The sequence below is a fragment of the Halictus rubicundus genome, chromosome 8, assembly GCF_050948215.1.
Source record: "Halictus rubicundus isolate RS-2024b chromosome 8, iyHalRubi1_principal, whole genome shotgun sequence".
NCBI lineage: Eukaryota > Metazoa > Arthropoda > Insecta > Hymenoptera > Halictidae > Halictus > Halictus rubicundus.
In genome coordinates, this window is record NC_135156.1 from 19249705 (window position 1) to 19270604 (window position 20900).

General features: G+C 38.5%; 5 protein-coding genes across 10 annotated transcripts; 3 read left to right on the top strand and 2 right to left on the bottom strand.

The window, feature by feature from the left end:
* Positions 1-17: 17 nt before the first annotated feature.
* Nup133 (nuclear pore complex protein Nup133) lies at positions 18-7795 on the top strand. Of its 3 annotated transcripts, XR_013082693.1 has the most exons (16): positions 18-310; positions 398-737; positions 817-1134; positions 1207-1377; positions 1466-1598; positions 1678-1845; positions 1930-2852; positions 2940-3083; positions 3174-3375; positions 3469-3628; positions 3705-3900; positions 4006-4200; positions 4353-4575; positions 4696-4844; positions 5322-5428; positions 7702-7732. XR_013082693.1 is itself a non-coding variant. In XM_076792363.1 (15 exons), the coding sequence occupies exons 1-14, from the start codon at positions 198-200 to the stop codon at positions 4827-4829; spliced, it is 3420 nt and encodes a 1139-aa protein (XP_076648478.1). In that variant the 5' UTR covers positions 18-197; the 3' UTR covers positions 4830-4844; positions 7702-7795. The 3 variants fall into 3 exon arrangements, 2 of the variants coding, with proteins under 2 accessions (XP_076648478.1, XP_076648477.1); XM_076792363.1 differs by lacking the exon at positions 5322-5428 and having other exon boundaries at positions 7702-7795; XM_076792362.1 differs by lacking the exons at positions 5322-5428; positions 7702-7732 and having other exon boundaries at positions 4696-4906.
* On the bottom strand, positions 4797-8683 carry LOC143356564 (uncharacterized). Of its 3 annotated transcripts, none has more exons than XM_076792367.1 (14): positions 8552-8683; positions 8264-8450; positions 7865-8142; positions 7641-7793; positions 7415-7573; positions 7126-7293; positions 6850-7028; positions 6518-6741; positions 6292-6434; positions 5992-6192; positions 5779-5904; positions 5552-5703; positions 5235-5436; positions 4797-5156 (listed from the first exon to the last, which is right to left on the bottom strand). In XM_076792367.1, exons 1-14 carry the CDS (start codon positions 8589-8591, stop codon positions 5017-5019), a joined length of 2352 nt encoding a protein of 783 aa, XP_076648482.1. In that variant the 5' UTR covers positions 8592-8683; the 3' UTR covers positions 4797-5016. The 3 variants fall into 3 exon arrangements, 2 of the variants coding, with proteins under 2 accessions (XP_076648482.1, XP_076648481.1); XM_076792366.1 differs by having other exon boundaries at positions 7641-7805; XR_013082694.1 differs by lacking the exon at positions 4797-5156 and having other exon boundaries at positions 5300-5436; positions 5552-5687; positions 7641-7805.
* A 357-nt stretch (positions 8684-9040) lies between these two features.
* On the top strand, positions 9041-13521 carry LOC143356563 (uncharacterized). The gene is made up of 16 exons (XM_076792365.1): positions 9041-9180; positions 9251-9312; positions 9402-9597; positions 9685-9850; positions 9952-10151; positions 10262-10408; positions 10534-10700; positions 10788-11125; positions 11217-11328; positions 11427-11556; positions 11654-11793; positions 11896-12096; positions 12218-12367; positions 12462-12616; positions 12695-12914; positions 13018-13521. Exons 2-16 carry the CDS (start codon positions 9261-9263, stop codon positions 13152-13154), a joined length of 2511 nt encoding a protein of 836 aa, XP_076648480.1. The 5' UTR covers positions 9041-9180; positions 9251-9260; the 3' UTR covers positions 13155-13521.
* LOC143356565 (RCC1-like G exchanging factor-like protein) lies at positions 13289-15968 on the bottom strand. Its single transcript, XM_076792368.1, has 9 exons — positions 15685-15968; positions 15283-15494; positions 14954-15214; positions 14594-14882; positions 14344-14516; positions 14062-14223; positions 13857-13984; positions 13654-13785; positions 13289-13556 (listed from the first exon to the last, which is right to left on the bottom strand). Exons 2-9 carry the CDS (start codon positions 15389-15391, stop codon positions 13479-13481), a joined length of 1332 nt encoding a protein of 443 aa, XP_076648483.1. The 5' UTR covers positions 15392-15494; positions 15685-15968; the 3' UTR covers positions 13289-13478.
* A 1403-nt stretch (positions 15969-17371) lies between these two features.
* On the top strand, positions 17372-20794 carry LOC143356055 (uncharacterized). Of its 2 annotated transcripts, none has more exons than XM_076791427.1 (4): positions 17372-19260; positions 19324-19945; positions 20024-20075; positions 20161-20532. In XM_076791427.1, the coding sequence occupies exons 1-4, from the start codon at positions 18066-18068 to the stop codon at positions 20362-20364; spliced, it is 2073 nt and encodes a 690-aa protein (XP_076647542.1). In that variant the 5' UTR covers positions 17372-18065; the 3' UTR covers positions 20365-20532. The 2 variants fall into 2 exon arrangements, with proteins under 2 accessions (XP_076647542.1, XP_076647541.1); XM_076791426.1 differs by adding an exon at positions 20552-20794 and having other exon boundaries at positions 17374-19945; positions 20161-20364.
* The last annotated feature ends 106 nt before the right edge of the window (positions 20795-20900 follow it).

Below are 20900 nucleotides of genomic sequence, written 5' to 3' on the forward strand. Positions count from 1 at the left end.
GCAGTATGCAGCTCGACGAATTTCCTTTGGTTCGTGGCAAGCACATGTAACCGTTTTACCGGCACTTTCGCAAGAAAGGATACTTAACCGAAAATGTTTCAAATTTAAGAACTAAGAAAAGTGAAGTTAAAGCGATTTGAGGTGTTTTCTCGTGTAATTCCATCGATTTCTTTTAATGTAGCGTTATAAAGCTCCTGATGAACGGTGTAATGGATCGCACGAGTACAGGGAACTGGTTTGCCAAAAGTTTTTCGACGTCTTCTTCGAAGAAACGTATGTCGAATGCACAATCTTCGAAGAAAAATATTTCGTAAGTTAGCTTCAGATACTGATTCTGCTGTTGATTTGAGAACCGTCTTTTCAAAGGGTTGGAATTCGGTTTATTATTCGGTTCCAGAACAAACAGCGTGCCCGGACGTTCGAATCAATCCGTCCAAGTAATATGTAACACATCGAACTATGTAGTAGAAAGTTTCGGGTCCCCTTTACCTGTTCTTGTCACGGAAGCTTTAACGTTCGTCGACACGAACACCGCTGTCAGCGCAAACATTTCCGAGGATGGTTGGGCATGGCTTGTATGCGGTCGTAGACTCCTCATATGGCAATGTAAAGTTACAATTCATGATTCAAAACATAGGAAAACTTTTAAGAGTCAATGTCGCGAATTGTTGCTGCCTCAAAGCGATCTGGCTCACAAAGCGGAGTGTATAGCCGTCTGGTTACCTCCTGGCCATCAGGTTATCAAAATTTATTATTTTCACTATACAACGGTATTCCTGTTTGTTAGACGCTTTTAAGTTACTTTTTCGTGTACAGCTTCCTAGTTGCATGGCCGTTTCACCAGAAGGTGTAGTGCGTTTTTGGGCCAGTATCGCGCATGAAGGATCTTCCGTGGAAACAAGCGCGGAACTTGCCGGTCAAGAAGTGAATTGTCTTACTTACGTTCCTGGACATGGTTGCATTTTGGTTACAACCACATGTACAGTGGCATTGTTACAGCCACAGTTTGCTAATGGAAAAAATAGTATTTGTTGTCAAGTACTTAGATCGAGTCAAGGATGGTTGGGTGGCATAGGACGTAGAATGACTTCTCTTATTTTTGGAGCTATACCTCAGTCTCCGGTCATAGAATCTGTAAGCTTTGGTATCCAAGCTTCTTAGCCTAGAAATTCGACTACTCGTTCATTTTCTATTTTCTGGTTTTAGAAATTAGTCAAAGTTGTCTGCACGGGACTAGGCGACAAAGGGTCCAGAGTTCTTATTTTGGCTGGATCATCTTTACAGTACTGGTCCTTTCCTCGTAACGAACAAGAGAAAATGGAATTCGACGAGGACATAGGACACGTTCTTTCACAAGCATTTCAAAGGAACGTTTCGGTGCGTATATACGAATTGTTTTGTTTGGTCAAAAAAACGTCCAAGTCTTTAACAATAATAATGTACGTACTTTCGTTGACAACTTCAGGCATTAAGCACTTGTAATCTACAAAGTATAATGACTTGGCTGGTCGATATGCAACCATGCGACGAAGGCATAGTATTTTTAATGGCGGCACAGTCTGGCGATGACTTCCATACTCCGATTAACGTTGCTATCGGTAATACGCTGTGATTCATTCTGTTATGCTTATTATGTTCGCGCAGAATATGAAGTATTCTTATGCAATGTTGTTATAGGTTTAATAGAGTTGTCTTCTACAACGCTGGCAAACACATTCAAATGGTTTATACCAATTAAGAAAGATCTTTTTGGTTATCCAGAGCCTGTGTTAGTTTCGGAGCACCTTGTATTATGCGGTGGAGAAGCTATTATATACGACGACTATAGTATAATCGTTATTAATTGTGAGTGAAATTTTTCTTTTAGAAATAGATAGATTAATCGTGTCGCAGTGGCCCATCTATTCGTTAATATACACTTGGATGTAGGTTTGTCCGATTTCGAGGAAAATAAAATGCGATTAGGAAGGCAAGGGGACAAGATACTCGGTGGTGCCTTGTGTTCAGGAACTCCGGTGATATTTACAAAAGTTTCGGGATTGGTATCGATCACGCCAGCAGACTTTGCATCGCAAGACTTTAATACAAGTTACGTCGACGCGAACGCGAGTATAGAGTACAGCCACCGACCGACTACAGCCGCACAAAATTTCACTAGTCTGATTAGCAACGAAGAAGTTCAAGACATGTTTTACAGTTCCGATAGTGCGACGCAACTGCGAGCTGCGTTCCTTCTTAGTTTGCGTCAGAATAAGACACAGTGCGAAGAGATTTTATCGCAATTGTTTCCGTTGCAAGAAGAACAAATAATGGATATAGATGCCAGTCTGGACACTCTGGTTCTGAAAGTTGCTCAAGATTTAATAGACGATTATCCGGCGAACGATCCGCGCTGGTCCAATCACAGGGACTTGTCGATGACGATAAATGCAGTAACTTCCATGCAAATACCGCATCAATTGGAAGGGAAACAAAGAGCATTGGAGCTATACGTAACATTCCTGAAAGAGCACAATTTATGGAGCAGATTCTGTGCCGTCACACACCGGGGGATAATAATGTCTACGCCGCACGTTTTCGCAGAATATGCAGAGAAAATAGTTGCAGCATTGACTATCTATAATCTTCAGAACAGGTATCCAGACATTGTGGATACTATAATCGAACAAACGTTGAATCCCGAGTCTTATGTATCCGACGAATTAACAGCACGCGACATATTTTATCGTGAAGTGAGTACAGTGCATTATTTTCTTCCGATTTTGGTAAATAACGCGAACGAAGTAACGCAATCCGAAAGACCTATACAGCAAGTAGCCCATTACACGATGCAAGTGAACGCTATAATATTGGTAAGTATACATTTCAAGAACTCTTTATTTTCTTGTTTATTTTGTTTTTTGACAATTAATCGATAATTAATCGAATGTCGATGATAGAGCGTACTACACGAAGTACTTAAATACCGGCAACATAATGCCGAACGATTCACTCCTACGAGATCTACGAATGTTACAACGGAATACCTTCCATGGACTGCTGCTGTTGGAAAGCACGGGTTGAGAAATGCTTTAACCACAATGGTTGGATTTTACGTTTATTGTTCGGAAGAAATGCGTACGTATGGTTTTAATGCTTAACAAGAAATTCATATACCCGTTTATTTGTTGCAGTATAATTTAACTTTGAAACACGGTGTAACCGGAACCAACGACTCGATAGTCAGAAGCGAACTGTACGAGCAATTAGTCAGTTATATAGACTTAATATTGGACGGGCGAAAATGTCATTTGGAAAGCATTAGAGGCACAGAGAAGTTCGAGATACTTTTGAAGCAGTACGAAACGGACAGAACGAACTTGATACAACCTTTAAGTATGTATTTCCCGAGTGTACACACTCGAACCTCTAACCTCTACAGACGGAAAAAGATCTTTTCTACGAATCTTTCTACAAAATGATTCACAGTAAAGGAGGAGCAGTATGACAGCGCAGCAATGTTAGCCGAAAAGTATTGTGATTTCGCGTCCCTTATACAGATCTGTGAATTGACCAACAATAAAAACCGGTTAGACGGATACATGGAAAAATTCTCGAATCAAGACTTTGTAGGTTTCTTGTTTTCTTGGTAAGTGCTCTCCTCGTTGAACGATCGATCGAACGAACGTTATTTCTTCATTTGTTTATCGTGTGCTGATCCATAGGTACGTGAAAGATGGCCGACAAGGTCAACTGGTGGAAAAATGTAGACGCGGAGGTACCATAGAACTAGCAGAAAAGTTAGCAGAACATCCTACATTGTCTTGGGTGCAATCCGCATTGACCGATGATTTGCGGTTTGCTGCAAGTACGCTTCATTCTTTGGCGATCGAAGAAACCGAATTAGTCACTCGCAAGAAGGTGAAATACTATTACTATTACTATACACATCAACATCTTTTTTTTGTGTTTCAAGTTTCAATGAAACGACAGAATAACTGCGATGTTAATACTTTCTTGTTGCAGTCCATGCTTTCTTTGGCAAAATTAGCTTTGCTCGCTTCCGACGATCCCGAGCAGGAAGTTCCACAACGCATCGAAAGAATTGATAACGAACTGGCATTGATAGCTCATCAAGAGGATCTACCGACTCAAGTACTCACAACGTATGGTTACGATATAGAGAAGCTACGGGTATTCACGCCAGCAGAATTAATCACGGTACATACTATCACGTATAGAGCAGTGTTGCTCTTGCTCGGTGGTCGACGCTTCTAGGGTTTTAGTATCTTATCTTATCTTTCTGTGTTTGCAAAATTTGTATTTCACGTTTTCGTATTTCATGTTTGTGCGATGTAATCGTATCGATGCAGCTGTATACATCCGAGGACAATGTGGACGCAAACGAATACGATTTCAAGAAAGCTCTAGATTTGCTCGAATACGTGGAAGACAAAGATGAAAGGGAATCTTTGAGACTACGAGTTTGGGCAAGAGCCGCAAAACGAGATCAGTGGGATACTGTTGGGAAGAATCCCGAACAGCAGGTGCAGGAAATAGTTTTCTTCAAATTAATGGATCTGGCACACTTCATGGGTACGCGGTCTTTTGTTCATACTCCTTTGTTCGAAAGAAAGATACAATATATATATATATTATAAATAAGAATAAAATCCATAAAAAAATCTTCGAAATCTTTTCCTCTTGGTATTACAGGTGGAGTAGCCGAAGAATTTCTTCCAGCGGTTGATAAGCTATTAGCGGAGCCTGAATTAGGAGATCTTGCCGCATCAAGTAACTTTCAATTTCTAATCAAATTCGTGTACGAGTACGCATATCACAATTATTAACCTATCCGAACGATTGTAAGTAAGAATAAAATTTGTATTTTTTTAATGTAATAAAGCAGTCTATCATATTCAAACTGTTAGATAACATTTTGAATAATTTTACTGGCTTCTATCTACGAGTATGATAGAAAACGTATTATACATACAATAAATTCAATATTTTGCACGATATTACAATACTTGAAGTTTACGTCAGCGCGCGATATACCAATAAAAGCAGCAGGTTTATTGAGACTAGTACTGCCTTTTTATCAGCAGAATTTTTCTGATAGACATTTCGTGTCCTTATGATGTATCTTACTTGATCCGGTGTACGGCAATCTATCTCTGCAATAGAAACGTGCAACGTTACGGAAAACTGTTTTACACAATAATACGTTTGACGATCAAATCGATTCAATTTACCTGCACACTTGTAGGAAGATGTTACATTTTGTATACGAAAGTACATGTGAGGACAAGGAATAGAACTATCGCATTTCAAATCATTAGGTAAAGTGATTTCCATGTGACCAGCTAATTCGGTGCAATAGTAGTTTTGTCTCTCGCTTGGCCGAAATTGTACCCACGAACACACTTTCATCGCACCATAGCCAAAGGTATGGATCTAAACAATTGGTAATCGAATGGTATTGGTAGGTATAAGTATAAAGTAATCCGCGTAACAGGATAAACTTCTGTATTTCGTATGCACGAATTCTCACTGACAACGAGATACTAACTGAAATCGGGATTTTCTTAATATTTCGTTTCCACTGCGAGTGCAATCTGTATGTAATGGACTTTGAAGGGCTTATATAATCTTCGTACCAGGGAGTGATATTTCTCGAGTCATTCGAGACCGGAACCAGTATAGGCCTTATGATTCGCGGCACTGGAAAGTAGTAAAGTATCAAAATCTTTTACGCGCGTATTACCTATTGTCTTGGCACTTGGATTTAGAACATACCGGTCCTTAGACGACGAGTAATAGCGTCAACGTTACTGTCCCTTATTAAATGATCTTCAGCCGACAAAATAAATGGCTTGAATAAATTGACGTTGGATCGTGACGTACAGTACAAAAAGTGAACATCTATAAACGCAGAGAAAGAAGAAAGAAAAACATTGGGAATTTGTCGTTTCCTTATCTCACAATTTATACATATAATATATATCCTACCAGGATGACTGTCTCTTATTTGTTTCAATATATTCATGGCAGATTGTTTGTCATTGTTGGGCACGTTGCCCAATGGAATCAATAATACAACTGCTTGGCCCAGACTTCCAGTTGTACGCAGTTTTCGATTGTTTTCCCATGTTTTATTCAAATGATCGAAAATTGTCTCCAAAACTCGAGTATAATTCAGTTGCGCAGGCCCTGGAAAAGAACCAAATTTATTTCAAATATTTCCCGATGGTATGCACTCTATGTAGACAGATTTTTTGATTAAATCGTGTATTGTGTGCAAGTACGTACACGATGCCTCTGTGAAATTATTCAGTGTATCGAATACAAGGGAAGGGCTGTTTGTAACGTTCAACAACCATTCTCCGGATCTGCCATGTATTATGCCCATTTTTGATCCATACATCGATACATCCAAATTTTGCGTTAGAACTCTGATGAAAGAAAACTTGCTAGAGCTAACGTTTAAATCGATAAAACGTTTGATTGGTACTATCTACAACGCACTAGAACTCACGCAAGGAAGTCTCTTGTATACTCTATGGACCATGCACCGTCGAATACGATCAATGCCTCTAATCGGGGTGAATCGACTTCTTGGCAGGCCACTTCTGGGAATAAATGATTCTCCGTATAGCTATAAAATTTTTCGATGGCATAACCAACCAAACGATGCAACGCATCCGGGGACACGTGTGCTACGCTTCTACGATAGATTAACATCTCAGCTGCCGCATAAGTCTATTGATAACAAGTTGAAAACGATATTCATTATGTTTATACCTATAAACTGAAATCGAGTTTCTATTTCCATATTTTCGATTGTAAACTACTACTACAAATACAAACCTGTTCGTTTAGAATAGTATTTGATACAGCATGTAGAAAATGCTGTGCTCTGTTGCATGCTCTAATATTCATGTTGAAAGCAATACCCTCGTACGAATAATACATGTCCAAGATTTGACTAAGACGGAGATTGGAAAAGTCTTGAATCCAAGATTGCAAATTACTTGCGATGATCAAACCTGATACGAGTTAGAAATAACATGGCTAATTAAGTTATGTATTTGTTCATTTAAGAAAAGAATCTACTTTGATAATATTAATATTTTTACAAGTTACCATCGATGCCTCCCAGTAATTCGGCTCTAGTCGCATCAAAGTTTTCATGCGAACTTTTAAGATAATAAACAGTTGGTCGCATCGTATTATTCCAATATCCAGTTGCACCGAGACTCATATTTTGCCATTTGAAAGGTCCCTGGTATACAGCCATTTCTGCCAGATCACCTGAGACAACGTTATCTTATTATTTTTACACATGATGAACAATTTGTTTTCGAACGAAAAAACAAACAAACAAGACGAAAATTTAGTAGAAATTGCCAAAGGGATAACGCGTGTATTGTACCCGCAACCGTAGTCAACCACACATTATCCAGTTTTGTGGAGGAAGTCGTTAAAATACGATACCACATATACAATTCGTGACTCATTTCGCTTCTTGGTACAACAAAATCAACTTCTTTCTCATTGTATGTGGAAGTCTCTACAGTAGTAGAATTTCTTTCTGCAAAATAAAGAACATTGTTTCGCGTTATCCACGACACTACAGTGGCACTACAGATGTTCGATACCTAGCTGAGGTACTTCTAAACTGTTAATTAATTGGTTTAATGGAACGTTTTGACGTTGCAGAGACGCAGCGATAGCTCCTATAATTGCTCCAGGTGCAACAGTTCCGTACGGTGTTAAAATTACTCCTTGTTGTCTCGAATAATTGAACGTATCTGTAAGTTTATCTGTACAACGATTTTGCGTTCTACTACAACTACAACTATAACTACGACTACAAAAGTACCAGACAGTTTTTCAGTTTCAGTGTCTTCCTTGCAAGATTCGTTTCTGCATTTCCGCAGATCATCAGGCTGCAAAATCGTGTTAGAAATAGCTCGATGAAGCATGCAACGTTCCACGGATAGGAGCATATCGTCTGGTAAAATGCCGTCCTCTGCATTGCCTGGAATCAGTTCTTCGATCAGTCTTTGTTTGACACGTTGCGGTCCAGTTGCCCGGAATGGAAGTACTCCGTCTGTGACTTGTATGTTTTTTTGGTATTCAACCCCGTCAAATTTAAACCTGCAATTTATAAAACAATATCAGCACGTTGGTTTTGAAATTACGAATTTAACGTCAAGATTTCAACGCAGTATACGTGTATGTATTATATATTATAGTATGTATATATATATCCGAGAACCTGTGGAGCAAAGACGATGACAGTTCTCTCATATTCATTGTTCTGTACGACTGTTTTTCCAGTTTCTGTATGATATCTATTAATACACGTAAGTTCAATGGATGCGAAGAGTTGAATGCAACATTGGCTGTGTAACATTCTTTGAGTTGTTCCGGGATAGTTATTTGGGACCACACCAACTGCAGTTCTGTGCAACAAGCAAAATGTATTTGGTAATTGTTACATCATTAATTAGTTCATGATCAATTGTAAAACAGAACAAGTACGTATTCGAATTGACCAACTTACCGCAACACACTATCCATAATACAATTTTGTTAATCGCCATATTTGACTTACAGAAAATTCTTGATGTATGTTATTTCAGGTCTTCCAAGAGTGTCATGCTTTTGATATTTATCTGAATCTTTTCAGTGATTCACAATCACGCAAGCTTGGTAAAGATTACATCCTATTTGAAACACGTTGATAAGATAATTATCGGCAAAAAGTTCAATTCCTATAGTAAAAAACAAAAGGCGGCTATGTACACCGTTGTTGTTGTTGTTGTTGTTGTTGTTGTTGTTGCTGTTGTCACCTAATATACGTATATGAAAATACATAAAATATAAAATATTATTTCAAAGTGTGATTACTGTTTGAAATATTGTTGATCGTAGAAACAAAATGTCTGAATGCGTTGAAAGGAAATATGAGATCACAAGTAAGAAAATTCGATTCATGTTACTTACAAGATACCTGTAATAAGGTCTGGGTGAGGTAGAGCTGCTATTACTCATGACATATCGTATTATCTTATCAGTTTAGTGGTGATAGATACTACTATATCTGTAGATAGGTGTGGTGTTATACTATGGTACATGGAGTTGAAGGAGTATCATTCATTCTGTGCTTAAGGTCTCCACCTATAAATTATTGTAAGTATTCAACTCTTTCGAGTACGGTTTTATTACTAATCGTCTTGCATAATATTATTACCTTTTTTAGATTTAACAAAATGGCTAAGTCATCGCTCCTGTATTACCTTGGTACCCTTCTACTAACACTAAGTGAGTATTCTAACGATATACGTCGAGCGATAAAATGAAAACCATGTTCATTTCACTCTAAATCAAAATTCGAATCTTCCTGGTTTCAGGTGTCTGGGGACAAGAAAATGCAATTCGAAACCTTTCACCATCTCTTCAAGAGTGTTATGAAAATAAGTTTCTTTTACAAAGAGATAACAGACTGCCGCACACTTTGAACACGTTCGTCTCGATATTACGGAAAATCGAAAATTCAGAAGGTTTTAATATGGATTTGAGGACTTTATCTATTGCTCTCTTACATCGGTAAGACCAGCGATGATGTTATACAATAATATAATACGAAAATGCGATACGATTAAGAACGATTTCATAGATATTTGAAATGTATAGTTTTAGACAAGATGGAATTGTACCAAATCCCGAGGTTTCCATGCAAGATGGGGTAACACCTTATGGACCGTTTGCTCGGCAATTTTACCGTCATGCCGAAACCCTTAAACTTATACCAGGAGATGCACGGCAATTTCCTAACAATAGCATCACAAACGTTGAAAGGGTACAACCAACAGATTACATTTACCCCTAGCCAGCTCGTGCACTTGTTACTCGAGCGTCTCAAATATTTCATATTTAATATTATATTATGTCTTTTTACAGTGTACGTTGCACTTCATGTTATCCAGTAGCATCGAAATCTTCCACAGAGGAGACGAAGCAAAAGTGTGCAGATACGCGAATGCATACAGGTACCCGAGAAGCGTTTCGGATCACGATGATGCGACAAGCAAAGGTACCAACGACGCGGAAACCGACGATGATAATGCTTATGAAGCAGAAACTTTAACACCCGATGAATTGTAAGTGAAATCGTCGCAGTTTCAGTTGCAATTGCCATAGGATAGCTATATTGAGATACATACATATGTATGTAGAATGAAGTATAAATAACGTATTCGTGAAATTATAGAGAAACCAAGTCCAATCCGAAGGATGAGAGAAATAAAGATACAGTCGATCCAAATTCACTGTATCCGGAATTACCACCAAAGAATCCGAAACTGCGGCAACTACCTCAAAGCAAATGCCCTGTAGAGAATGGAGTCATAAAGACCCCGTGCGTCTAATCTTTCTCTAAACTCTAAACTCTAAACTCTAAACTCTGAACTCTGCACCGAATGCAAACCAATCGGTAAGATATTTAATGGACTGAATGAATTATTCTAATAAAACACATTTTAGATGGGGCGTTGTTTCTCCTGGTCTGGTTCTTTCCGCGATAGCAGCTGCAACAGAACCGCAAACAACGGTCAAATTGCAAGATGTACAATCTGATTTATTAAAGGAATATAATACGAATATGCTATCAGATATGACCATAGACAATAAATGGTTCGCCACTTTAGCTGGTAAGATAGACCTCTCCAACTATTGCACCATACGTGTAAATACATACAATCAAATTTGTCTTTTCTCACCCGTATTTCTTTCGATAGGAGACTTGGCAGAGGTTGCTTTAATACAAGGTCCTACAAAGTCAAAAGTTAGCGTCGGGACAACTGGTCATTGGAATTCTACTGCACTGCCACGCTGGTATTTTTTGGATTCGAATGAAACATTTGAAATGACAACAGCAGAAATAAGAGGCGATTTAGATGGTTTAATCTTGGCCAATGAAATCACTAAATTGTATTCGAACAGACCCAGTTTGAGACTATCACAAGTATTTGACATGTACTACAGCGAGCGAGGATTGTTTGAACCGTCGATCAGAGCATGCAATCGCAGAACCTTATTCACAGCTGTGGCTTCCAACGAAACAATGACTAACCAGGTATAGCTTTTACAGATATAGCAAAACTTTCATAACTCTTCGAATACATACCTTCTAACGGTGTATTCTCGCTGTATGTTCTCGTTTCTAGACGTATAGCGCTGCTGTACTATTACATCCTAATATAGCAGCAGCTACGCTCGATTTAGAAAAAATGAAGCAGTTTTCAGTACAAGCGGTGAACGATTTAATAACATACGTTCGTAAGTATAGATCTTTGCATCTTTGAATATCAGTGTCGATATCAAGTCCTGGAAAACCTTTAATCAGTTTTCTTAAATTGATTTGATTATTCTTACAGCTTCGTCGATGAATATGGACCTCACGTGCGAGAAGACAGATTCCTTAAACGACTTCCGACAAGCAAACGTTGACTTGACTATAATTCTAGATACAACCTGGGCTTTTTCTGCGATACAACCCATTCTCGCGTAAGTTTTTATACCCATACAAGATACATATTTGTTCGAGTTAGAATGCGCATCATATGAAATCAAGCTGAGAAGAAAATTGTTCTGTATCTTCCAGAACATTGTTAGACGGCATAGAGCTAAACCAATTTAATAGCAATTTCACGCTAATAAATGGCCACGATGGAACTGAGATTATAAACAGTACATTCAGTATTCTGGACTTCTATGCTTACAATTCATCGCACTATGACAATAGTACGTATTTCACGCTATATTTCATATTCGTAATTACGTGAATAACGAATGAGCCAAACTGAACGAGTAAAACCATCTTTAAATATGGGAATCTGTTTCCAGTTACGCACTCATTTGATTTGCCAAAATCGATCGATAAAGTACAACAGCGTTTAGAGGACAAATTGAATAATGAACGCAACCGAAGTGATGGCGGTGCAAGATCTGACATTGTTTTAATTATTCCATATATTTCGGCTATTAACGATGGCGATAAAGATTACTGTTTGGGCAAGATATTACGAATGCGCGAGCAAATACCGGGTAAGCGATGAGTCATATTCGTTAAAACATTCTTATCTATATTTATTCTTCGATTCATTGAATCGTAAAGTCAACATAGATTATAGATTGTACTATGACAGAGTATACTATTTCTGTTCAGACACAACCTTCCTTATTATGGCATACGGATCCAAAGATACGTGGTCCGAATTCGTTAAAAATCCTGCAACAGATCTGTTCACCATCGGCATCGGCGATACAGAAGATGCTTTGTCACCGATAACCAATTTGATCTCCAGAATAAAACAAGGTGAAAGAATTTGTGCTGTTGGTATTTTACTCAACTTTGCATTTCGTATTGAGAGAAAAAAAAATATATATATATATACACACTTTTTTTGCAGTTCCTAAACGTCTTATCAATACACAATGTGGTTCAAATTACGTTTCGACTGGACAATCAAATGCATACGTTGATTATGTCCCACCAAATGGTGTTAATTTGTACAGATTACATCCTAATTATTTTTTCAAACCTGACGGTTCTGCTACAGTAAAGGTAAAATTTCCGTTCGAGCAGATCATTTTAATCCATGGTTGTTCACACGATACATAAATCATCTTTGAATCTTCCTAGATTCAAGGCTCCAGCTTAGATAATCTGACTATATGCTCGGCACGAGAACCGCTGCATGCTAATGCAACGCAAATCGCAACGTCTAAAACATGCGTATCTGTGACTGGCGAAGCATATAATGTCACAATTTCTTGCGCCGATACTACTTTCATTCATGAGTGCCCACCGCTTTATTTGTCTGTAACTGCAAATTCCACAAGTCTGTCAGCATCGTGCACAGGTAAACACTATTATTTTGCCTACTGTTACACAAGAAAATCAATAAGAATATAGAGGAATCCGTAAATGTTAATCTTCCTTCCTATCGTTTCTTTTTCTTTCAGATCGTCAAAAGTGCCGATTTTTAACTTCAATTAAATACACGATATCCTACGAAGATCTAACATGTGTCAGCGGTGCAAGCAAAATTGCATTTAATTCGCTTATTCTAATTGTACTCTTAACATTCCTCAATTTATAAAAAGGATGATAATCTTTTCTAGATTTACGAATAAAATAATCATCTATCATTCATTTCTGAATAACCAGTATTCGATAATTTTTCAAGAATATTTTATATGTCGAATATGCCTCGTATTATGTAATAATAATGTATGCAACCGATTATAAATTTTTATTCCCATACTTATAATTAAAAAATGCGCTGCTTTCACAATTCTTTTTTATAATACAGTGACTCGGCAACAGCAAAAAATTATAGTGAATGTGGATGTGTGTACATGTTTTTGTATAAATAATGTATTACCTTGTGTCAAAACCAAAATACAACATAACTGCTTTAACTTTAAATAAAAGGTTTACAGAGCGTAACTGTATGATCTATTCCACATGCGACTTGCTTTACTTGAGCTCCAACAGTTACCTATAACACAATCGTATTGTCATATTATTATACATACATATACGTATATCACATGTATCATACTGATATACTCTTTTTCCGAAGATAGCCAACTTACCTTTAATGGAAAACATTGATCTTTAACGTGCCCCAATCCTAGAGATCCAAACTTATTACAACCCCACATATACAAATCACCTATATTAGTTAAGGCTGCTAGATGACTCATACCACAAAATATTTTGATTACCTATGAGCAAGTGTAAAATTAATTTATATGTATCTACTAGATTTGTGTTGATTCGAATATTTATCGCTTACTTTCGTATTTTTTTCATATGCGTTTTTACCAAATAAAATGGACGGAATTTGTGTAGGTTGCGAAATGTTTTTGATTTCAGGCCCAAAACCAAGAATACCGTATCCCCATACGTAAACATCTCCTGCATCTACGATACGCGTACAAGTTATTACGACTCGTGTACAATATAAAAGTATAATACTAAAATTATATACGAATACATACCATTTAAAGCCATACAAAAACAACCGCCGCTTGCAATATCGGTAATGCGACCTAATTGTTCCAATCTGTTTAATTCTGTGGCAATGTTTATTTGCTGATTTTCACCGGTAGTAAATAATTGTCCATACTCGGAGTTACCCCAGCCAAACACTTTTCCTTTATCTGCAATTATGTAGTTATTGTAACTAGCCGATTGCACAAAGTACGCTATTATTCGATGGTTTTGAACATCGCATAAATATGCAATTTATCATAGAATCAATACATGAATATTGGAGATACCGCTGAGTGCTAATACACAATCTGCTACGCAAGCAACTTTTATAATATGCTGTCCAGCCAAATCTCCCTTCACTAAAGTCGGCCTATACTCATTTCGGTAATGCGCCAAGCCAGTCTGCCCATCCGCACCCCAACCGAAGGTATATACTTCACCGGATTCTGTTAAGAGTATACTATCATATAGCGATAAGGGAAGATATCCAAATATATAACGATTACATAGATCGTGACACATTATTATATCTTGTACCTGTGGTCTTGACCAGCTGTAACGGCTTTTATTCTTTTGCCCTTGATATCGGATATACAATGAACTACTTTACTTTTATTATACTCTTCGTTCAATATTATAGGTCTACCGCACTGTCCATAGGCATTATTTCCTAATGTAAATAAGCCTTCGTTCGTTAGTACCAACAAGTGTGCTCTTCCAGCAGCGATATCTATAACTCTGGTCGAAGATTCTCTGAGCGGCAATATAATGGGTCTTGGGTCGATGATTAAATCGTTAGGAAACTTTTTATCCAGTTCATTGAAACCTGTCGACGCGTTTGACGTTAGGTTTTTGCACATAATACTGTGAAACTTACAATTAACTGCTAATATTTACCTAGTTGGGAGTCCGTGTTTATTCCACTTCCATATAAAATATTCTTGTCTTTGGAAGATACGGCAAAAGCGGTAAAACCATAACCACAAGTTATATTTGTCACGTTGTGCTTTTCCCCAAAAGCCAATCGTTTTGGCTTTGGCACATAATGCAAACCTTTCATATCTAAGGATCGTTTTAGTATTCCAAGAGCTCCGTGTTCCGCTAAACCCCAAACATATACTCTGTGAGTTCCTGGATCGCTCACAGGATACTGAAACACTAGACAAGTATCATGGATTAATACATTCGCTAATACGATTTCGAATGATATGACTTGGATGCAGTACCTGGAAGTGCTTTCAAAATAGACTTTTTGTTCTCCGATTTATTAAAATGTATGCTTTCACTGCGTTTTCGAGCAGACTTTTTAATGCAGGTTTTCACCACATTCAACATGATCAATGTCGTTTCTTGCTTATCAATTGCTAAGCAAGTTGTAACGTATAAAAAAATTTGTTTTTAATTTTCGACTTGATCGATTAATTATCGAGCTCTTGGCCTGTAATTTCAAGAGAGATTAATTTAGAGTTTAAAGCATTTATATGGTAGAAGCCACATCGTGAACGAGTAAAATCACATTCAAATCTGGTGACACTTCTGTCTCCTGCCCTGTCGGGATGTTTGATGTGTACATAAGACATACATAAGTACGATGTACGACACCTCGAAATTATAAATTGTAAACCTACATGCGGACTTGCGGACAGCGTTGCAGCTTCCTTAACTCGATACCTCTGGTCTCTGCTCCCTGCCTTTTACATTTGCCATTGGCCTTTTGGATGAAGCAAAACGAAGAGGCAGCATGCAAGAAATTGGGGAATTGTTTGAAAGCGTGGCAATATTTGATCCGTAATATATGACAGAAAGCGGTATTTAATTTCGATTTGGTCACCGTAAGTATTTTTCGTTTCAATTTCAGCATTCAAAGATTAAAAAATCTCAACGGGAAAGTAGGTACGTATGTAGTGAAATACTAATTTTTACTTTTTACCTATATCAGAGAGAAAATGATAGTGCTCACGCTCGGGATTTTAATGTCCCCGATATAGTGCTGCCCCCTAGTCTAATTTTTAGCCTGGATCAGAATCTGCATCATCTTTTTAGCCTGGACCAGAACCTGCATCATTAGCAGCGGATTCCAAATAATGCCAGAGTGGATGCTACTTCTATGTTAAAAGATGATGCAGGTTCTATTCCAGGCTAAAAAGATGATGCAGGAAAAGTGGGGACACTAAAACCCCGAGTGTGAGCACTCTCATTTCCTCTCTGGTGTAACTCCCTAACACAGGTGTCGTAGTTGGTAACAGCAGTGCCAACCAGCAGACTATAAATACCCGAGATGTCCTAGGGAGAAATTTGAGGACTCTTGGCGTCTTCACTAGCCACCAAAAAAGTCAGTCTCTCACAGTCGCTCACAGAGTCTCTCGTGTACTCGCGTGCTCGCGTACCAGACTGTACCAGACGGAGCAATAAAAAGCATTGACAACCGCATCCTCGTGTAATGAGTCATCCATCTTGTATCCTATGCGCAGGATACAAGATGGATGACTCACTACACATTATACGAACACTGAAACGGAGCAAATGATTCTTAAAGAAATTTGTATTCTTTACTTTATGGCCAAAGGGACAAGAATCATTATTCGCTCGAATAAAAAAATAATATTTTAACACCGTTGAAATTTTTTCTTTTTTCAGGAGCTCAAACTAAAATCAGACCAATATACTTTATGATGTACAGATCGATTTCCATTTTAAAATAATCACGATAGCATACGGGAAATTTAAATTTATCTACTATATATATATATAACGAACGCATGCGTTTCGGTAATTGGTTACCGCACTACGGTGTATTATAATACACCGAACATAAAGGTTTTATCTCATGTGGAATACAATCGTCGCGCGATATCGAAGATCAAAGGCGGGATGTACGAACAATGGGCAAAAGATGAAATATATCTGTAATTCTAATAAGAAGAGGAATTTATTTGCGACATACCTAACCCAGACCGTATATTAAACTATACTTGATTAATATAATATTTAAAGAAAGGCACTTTAAATATGTAGCCTTTGAAATAATTTTCACTTGATGGTAAATGTATATATATGTACATGTATATGTATAATTTGAAACGAATGTACTGTAGAGGTGTTGTACAATGAAATTTCATTCATGACTTTACCAATGAAATGATTGCTCTTCAACAAGGAAGAAAACTGGGTTGGGTACTGGGTACAGAGGGCAAATTTGTTCGCAAGCCAACACATAATTTGGTTCGCTGATTGAATCGTAAAAGAATATATACTTTCTCAGATTTAAGACGAAACGAATCCTTTACGCGTTACGAGTTATTCGTATGTGTATTTGATTTGAACGAAGATACGGTATACGGTGCGTCTACGTCTACATATCTACGTACTCGAATAAAAGGGGTCAGTAGAGAGTAGAGACAGAGAGATAGTTTGCGGTTATTTGTTACGGCGCGCCTACCATCCGGACGATGGAAATAGATTTTCATTCGTGAAGTCACACGCCGAGATCGAGATGTTCTAGATATATAATTCGTGGCAACTCCGTGAGTGAATTGGCAGCCATTTTTAAACTGCTTGCTTAGAGTATAATAAAGTAGAGAAAGGGATTATGGATGAGAAAAAAACGACTCACGAAATGGAAATACGCGGAGTAAGAATGGATTAGAAGTACATAGCATGATCTTGACGCGCATCAAATGAGACAAACGAGGAATCGGAAATCGGTGTGTACGTGTTGACTGTCGAGTGATTCGTTTCGAGTGGACGGTACTCGAGCGAATGCACTTCTTCCCCGTGAAATTGATGGAAATGGTGAACTGTCAACACCTCTGCAAAATGAGAATATGAATTTGATTCGAATCACCGTGATGAGCAACGATCGGCTGGTTTGAAGGAGAATCGTGTCGGTCGCGTGACGGGTGAACAGTTCGATGCCGAAAGGCCCCGGCTAAGAGCGATGTCGATGTTAACATGCAAGAGGACAACGAATACAAAGATCGTGGCTCTCGAATGCTAAGTTCCTATAATAATGGCAGATAATGTACACAGAAAATCGCATAAGCTGTCGGATGGTAGTAGCAGAAAGACGTCGAACACAGTGCACCGTACCACCACCGAGACGATTCGGTTAGGAGAGCCAGAGAAGCTGTACCAGCCGGTTAGTTTGACCAGCTCCAGCAACGTGACGGCCAGTAATCAGTGTCGGAAAAAGACGTCCTTCCAAATAACAAGCGTTACCGTCGGTTGTCGTATGAGCAACGATGCTGGCGAAGATTCGAACGATGATCTCGACGAATCCCATACAGAGGACAATTCCGTGGAACACTCGCGTATCACCGATATCGACATCGAAACGCCTAGTTACTCGGAAGATACCTTTTCCAAAGAGGACGTATTCTTTAATACCAGTAATGCTGCTCTCAGCACCGCTCCGGTGATTCCTACCAGTTCTCAGTATGGTCTGGCAATCGTACCCTCGGAGGGGAGTAGCGTTATTAATTCGGTAAATGACAGCAATATTAATACTCTGGATATTACGTCCGTTACCGACAATAATATTATCAACTTACTGTCGAGTAACGCCAAACAAGATGCCGACCTGCGCGAAGTACATTCGCACGGCAGAAACGAGCGGTTCAAAGTGGTTAAAATCGAAAGTACCGAACCTTTCAAAAGAGGCAGATGGACTTGCATGGATTATTTAGACCACACGTCGGTCAATCAACCAACCGCGATTGGAACTCCCAAAGTGTCGGATCCGAACGAGGTATGCATATCTTACGGGGTTACAGACAGTGGAATCGTGATACCTGATTCGTCCAAGCAATCCGTCATATCCGAGGAGAAAGGTATAGGCATAGATTCTAACGGACAAGTATCTACCCACCAAGATGTGCATGCATCGATCGGCGTACCAAATAATCCTGCAACCGTTACGAACGCTAATTACGCGGTAAGCAATTCTATTCCTCCCAATGCTCAGCATAATCCGACGCAAGTTCAAACTCAGCAAAAGGTTCAAGCCCCAACGCAAATTCCCCCATATTTCCAATCTACCACTCAGCAGTTGACCTCTCAGTCGCAACAACAACAACAGCAGCAACAACAACAACAAGGAGGACAGGGATCCACGTTACCTTCCAATCTGCAACCTGCCCATCCAAATAATTTGACTCAACCTCAAAGTATGCCCCAAGGGTCTATTCCCATCATAACACAGACTGGTAATAACAGCGTGACAGCTCAGCAAAATATAGCTCATTCTAAAGAAGATACGTATGTAACAGTGAGTACGCAGAATCAGTCAATGCCGGTCCAAACGGTTTGTCAGCCACCCGTTCAGCAACCACCCGTTCCATCGTCTCAGGCGCCAAACATTCTGGTTACCCAACAGCAGCAGCAACAGCACGCGCCTCCTCCACAGCAACAACAGCAACAACTTCCTCCTTCTCAGCAACAGCAACAGCAACAGCAACAGTCTCCTCAGCCGCTTCAAACCCAAAAGCCGATAACACAAATTTCTGAATCGTTGACTGCCATACAGGGAATGCAGAGCATCCAGAATATCCATAAAGTTCCTCAAACAGGTGCACAGCAAACCTCTTCGACTATACATGCTCCCGGAGCACCGGTACAATCTCAAGTGATACCTCCATCTCAAATGCAACCCCAAGCGTCTGGTAGTAATGCTCAAGTGCAAATGGCCCAAGTGTCAGCTAGTTGCCAAAACGTTGTAGGTGGTTTGCAACAAGGAAGCATGACGTTTCATCAATCAGACCCGGAGCAGGACTCCATCGCAGGCATAGTAGCTGCGTCGACAACTCAGTCGGCCGATACCGCGCTTCTAGAATCTTTAGCCGAAGTAACGCAAGGCAGCGATGAACATCATACCCTCGAAGATAACGAAAGGTACGCGTTTATAACGTTGTACATTATCTGCATATAGTATAAGTATAACTATAACTTCTAATGCTATTTTTACTACAGCATGTCGGGGACTAGTGCTGTAGCAATTGATAACAAGATTGAGCAAGCTATGGTAAGCAATCTTTGTCAGGGACAATTACTCAATGACGATAACGAACTGTAATGCGGGTTTAACGAGCGATTACACCCTTTTCTAGGATCTTGTTAAGAGTCATTTAATGTTTGCTGTACGAGAAGAAGTCGAAGTACTCAAGGAAAAAATAGCAGAACTTATGGATCGCATCAATCAATTGGAAGCCGAAAATTCAATTCTAAAAGCTCACGCAACTCCAGAAACGTTAGCTCAATTGAGCCAATCCAATGCAAAATTAGCCCAAAACAGTTCAGGAAACGGTCAATAGGTAACCATTGTACATAAGTTTCTATTAATACTTTGTCAAGAACATAATGGATAATATAATTATTGTATATAACTTTACGATTTTTAGAAATTTATAAACAATGAGATTTATTATATTATACATATTAGCATTAGCAACTTTTTTTTTAAGTAAATTAAAGATAATAGATTATTTTTTACTATTTCAGTTTACTGTTTAGAAAATATAAATAATAATTTAAATCTGTAAATTCAATTTTCTTTCAAAATGATAATCATTTTGGAAATATGTATTGTTACGATCCTAGACAGAAACAAGGACATATACGAGTATGAGTGCATGCCAAGACTAAGCAGCATAAGCAACGGAGTTGATATTGTTTCATGATAGATTCAAGATTTTGAACATGTTAAAAAAGAAAGTATATAACAATACGAAATAGGCAGCTAGACATTCCTAGATGATTTTTTCCTATTACCTCCGCATTTGGCCGATTTCATTCACAGATCTTCAGTTGCAACAATTGGCTACTAAACCGAGAACTGGAAATTCAAAAA

Bases quoted from the DNA above. Each gene is read 5' to 3' on its own strand.
- Nup133 (XM_076792363.1), top strand. From the start codon at position 198: ATGAACGGTGTAATGGATCGCACGAGTACAGGGAACTGGTTTGCCAAA. The intron at 1,378-1,465 runs GTGCGTATATAC...TGACAACTTCAG, and splicing joins CATTTCAAAGGAACGTTTCG to GCATTAAGCACTTGTAATCT. The intron at 1,846-1,929 runs GTGAGTGAAATT...ACTTGGATGTAG, and splicing joins TAGTATAATCGTTATTAATT to GTTTGTCCGATTTCGAGGAA.
- LOC143356564 (XM_076792366.1), bottom strand. From the start codon at position 8,591: ATGGCGATTAACAAAATTGTATTATGGATAGTGTGTTGCG. The intron at 8,143-8,263 runs GTTCTCGGATAT...TATAAATTGCAG, and splicing joins TCATCGTCTTTGCTCCACAG to GTTTAAATTTGACGGGGTTG. The intron at 5,905-5,991 runs GTAGGATATATA...CTGCGTTTATAG, and splicing joins AATAAGAGACAGTCATCCTG to ATGTTCACTTTTTGTACTGT.
- LOC143356563 (XM_076792365.1), top strand. From the start codon at position 9,261: ATGGCTAAGTCATCGCTCCTGTATTACCTTGGTACCCTTCTACTAACA. The intron at 9,598-9,684 runs GTAAGACCAGCG...TGAAATGTATAG, and splicing joins TCTATTGCTCTCTTACATCG to TTTTAGACAAGATGGAATTG. The intron at 10,152-10,261 runs GTAAGTGAAATC...GTGAAATTATAG, and splicing joins ACTTTAACACCCGATGAATT to AGAAACCAAGTCCAATCCGA.
- LOC143356565 (XM_076792368.1), bottom strand. From the start codon at position 15,391: ATGTTGAATGTGGTGAAAACCTGCATTAAAAAGTCTGCTCGAAAACGC. The intron at 15,215-15,282 runs GTACTGCATCCA...ATACTTGTCTAG, and splicing joins TATTTTGAAAGCACTTCCAG to TGTTTCAGTATCCTGTGAGC. The intron at 14,883-14,953 runs GTAAATATTAGC...ACGCGTCGACAG, and splicing joins AAACACGGACTCCCAACTAG to GTTTCAATGAACTGGATAAA.
- LOC143356055 (XM_076791426.1), top strand. From the start codon at position 18,066: ATGGCAGATAATGTACACAGAAAATCGCATAAGCTGTCGGATGGTAGT. The intron at 19,946-20,023 runs GTACGCGTTTAT...TTTTTACTACAG, and splicing joins ACCCTCGAAGATAACGAAAG to CATGTCGGGGACTAGTGCTG. The intron at 20,076-20,160 runs GTAAGCAATCTT...ACCCTTTTCTAG, and splicing joins ACAAGATTGAGCAAGCTATG to GATCTTGTTAAGAGTCATTT.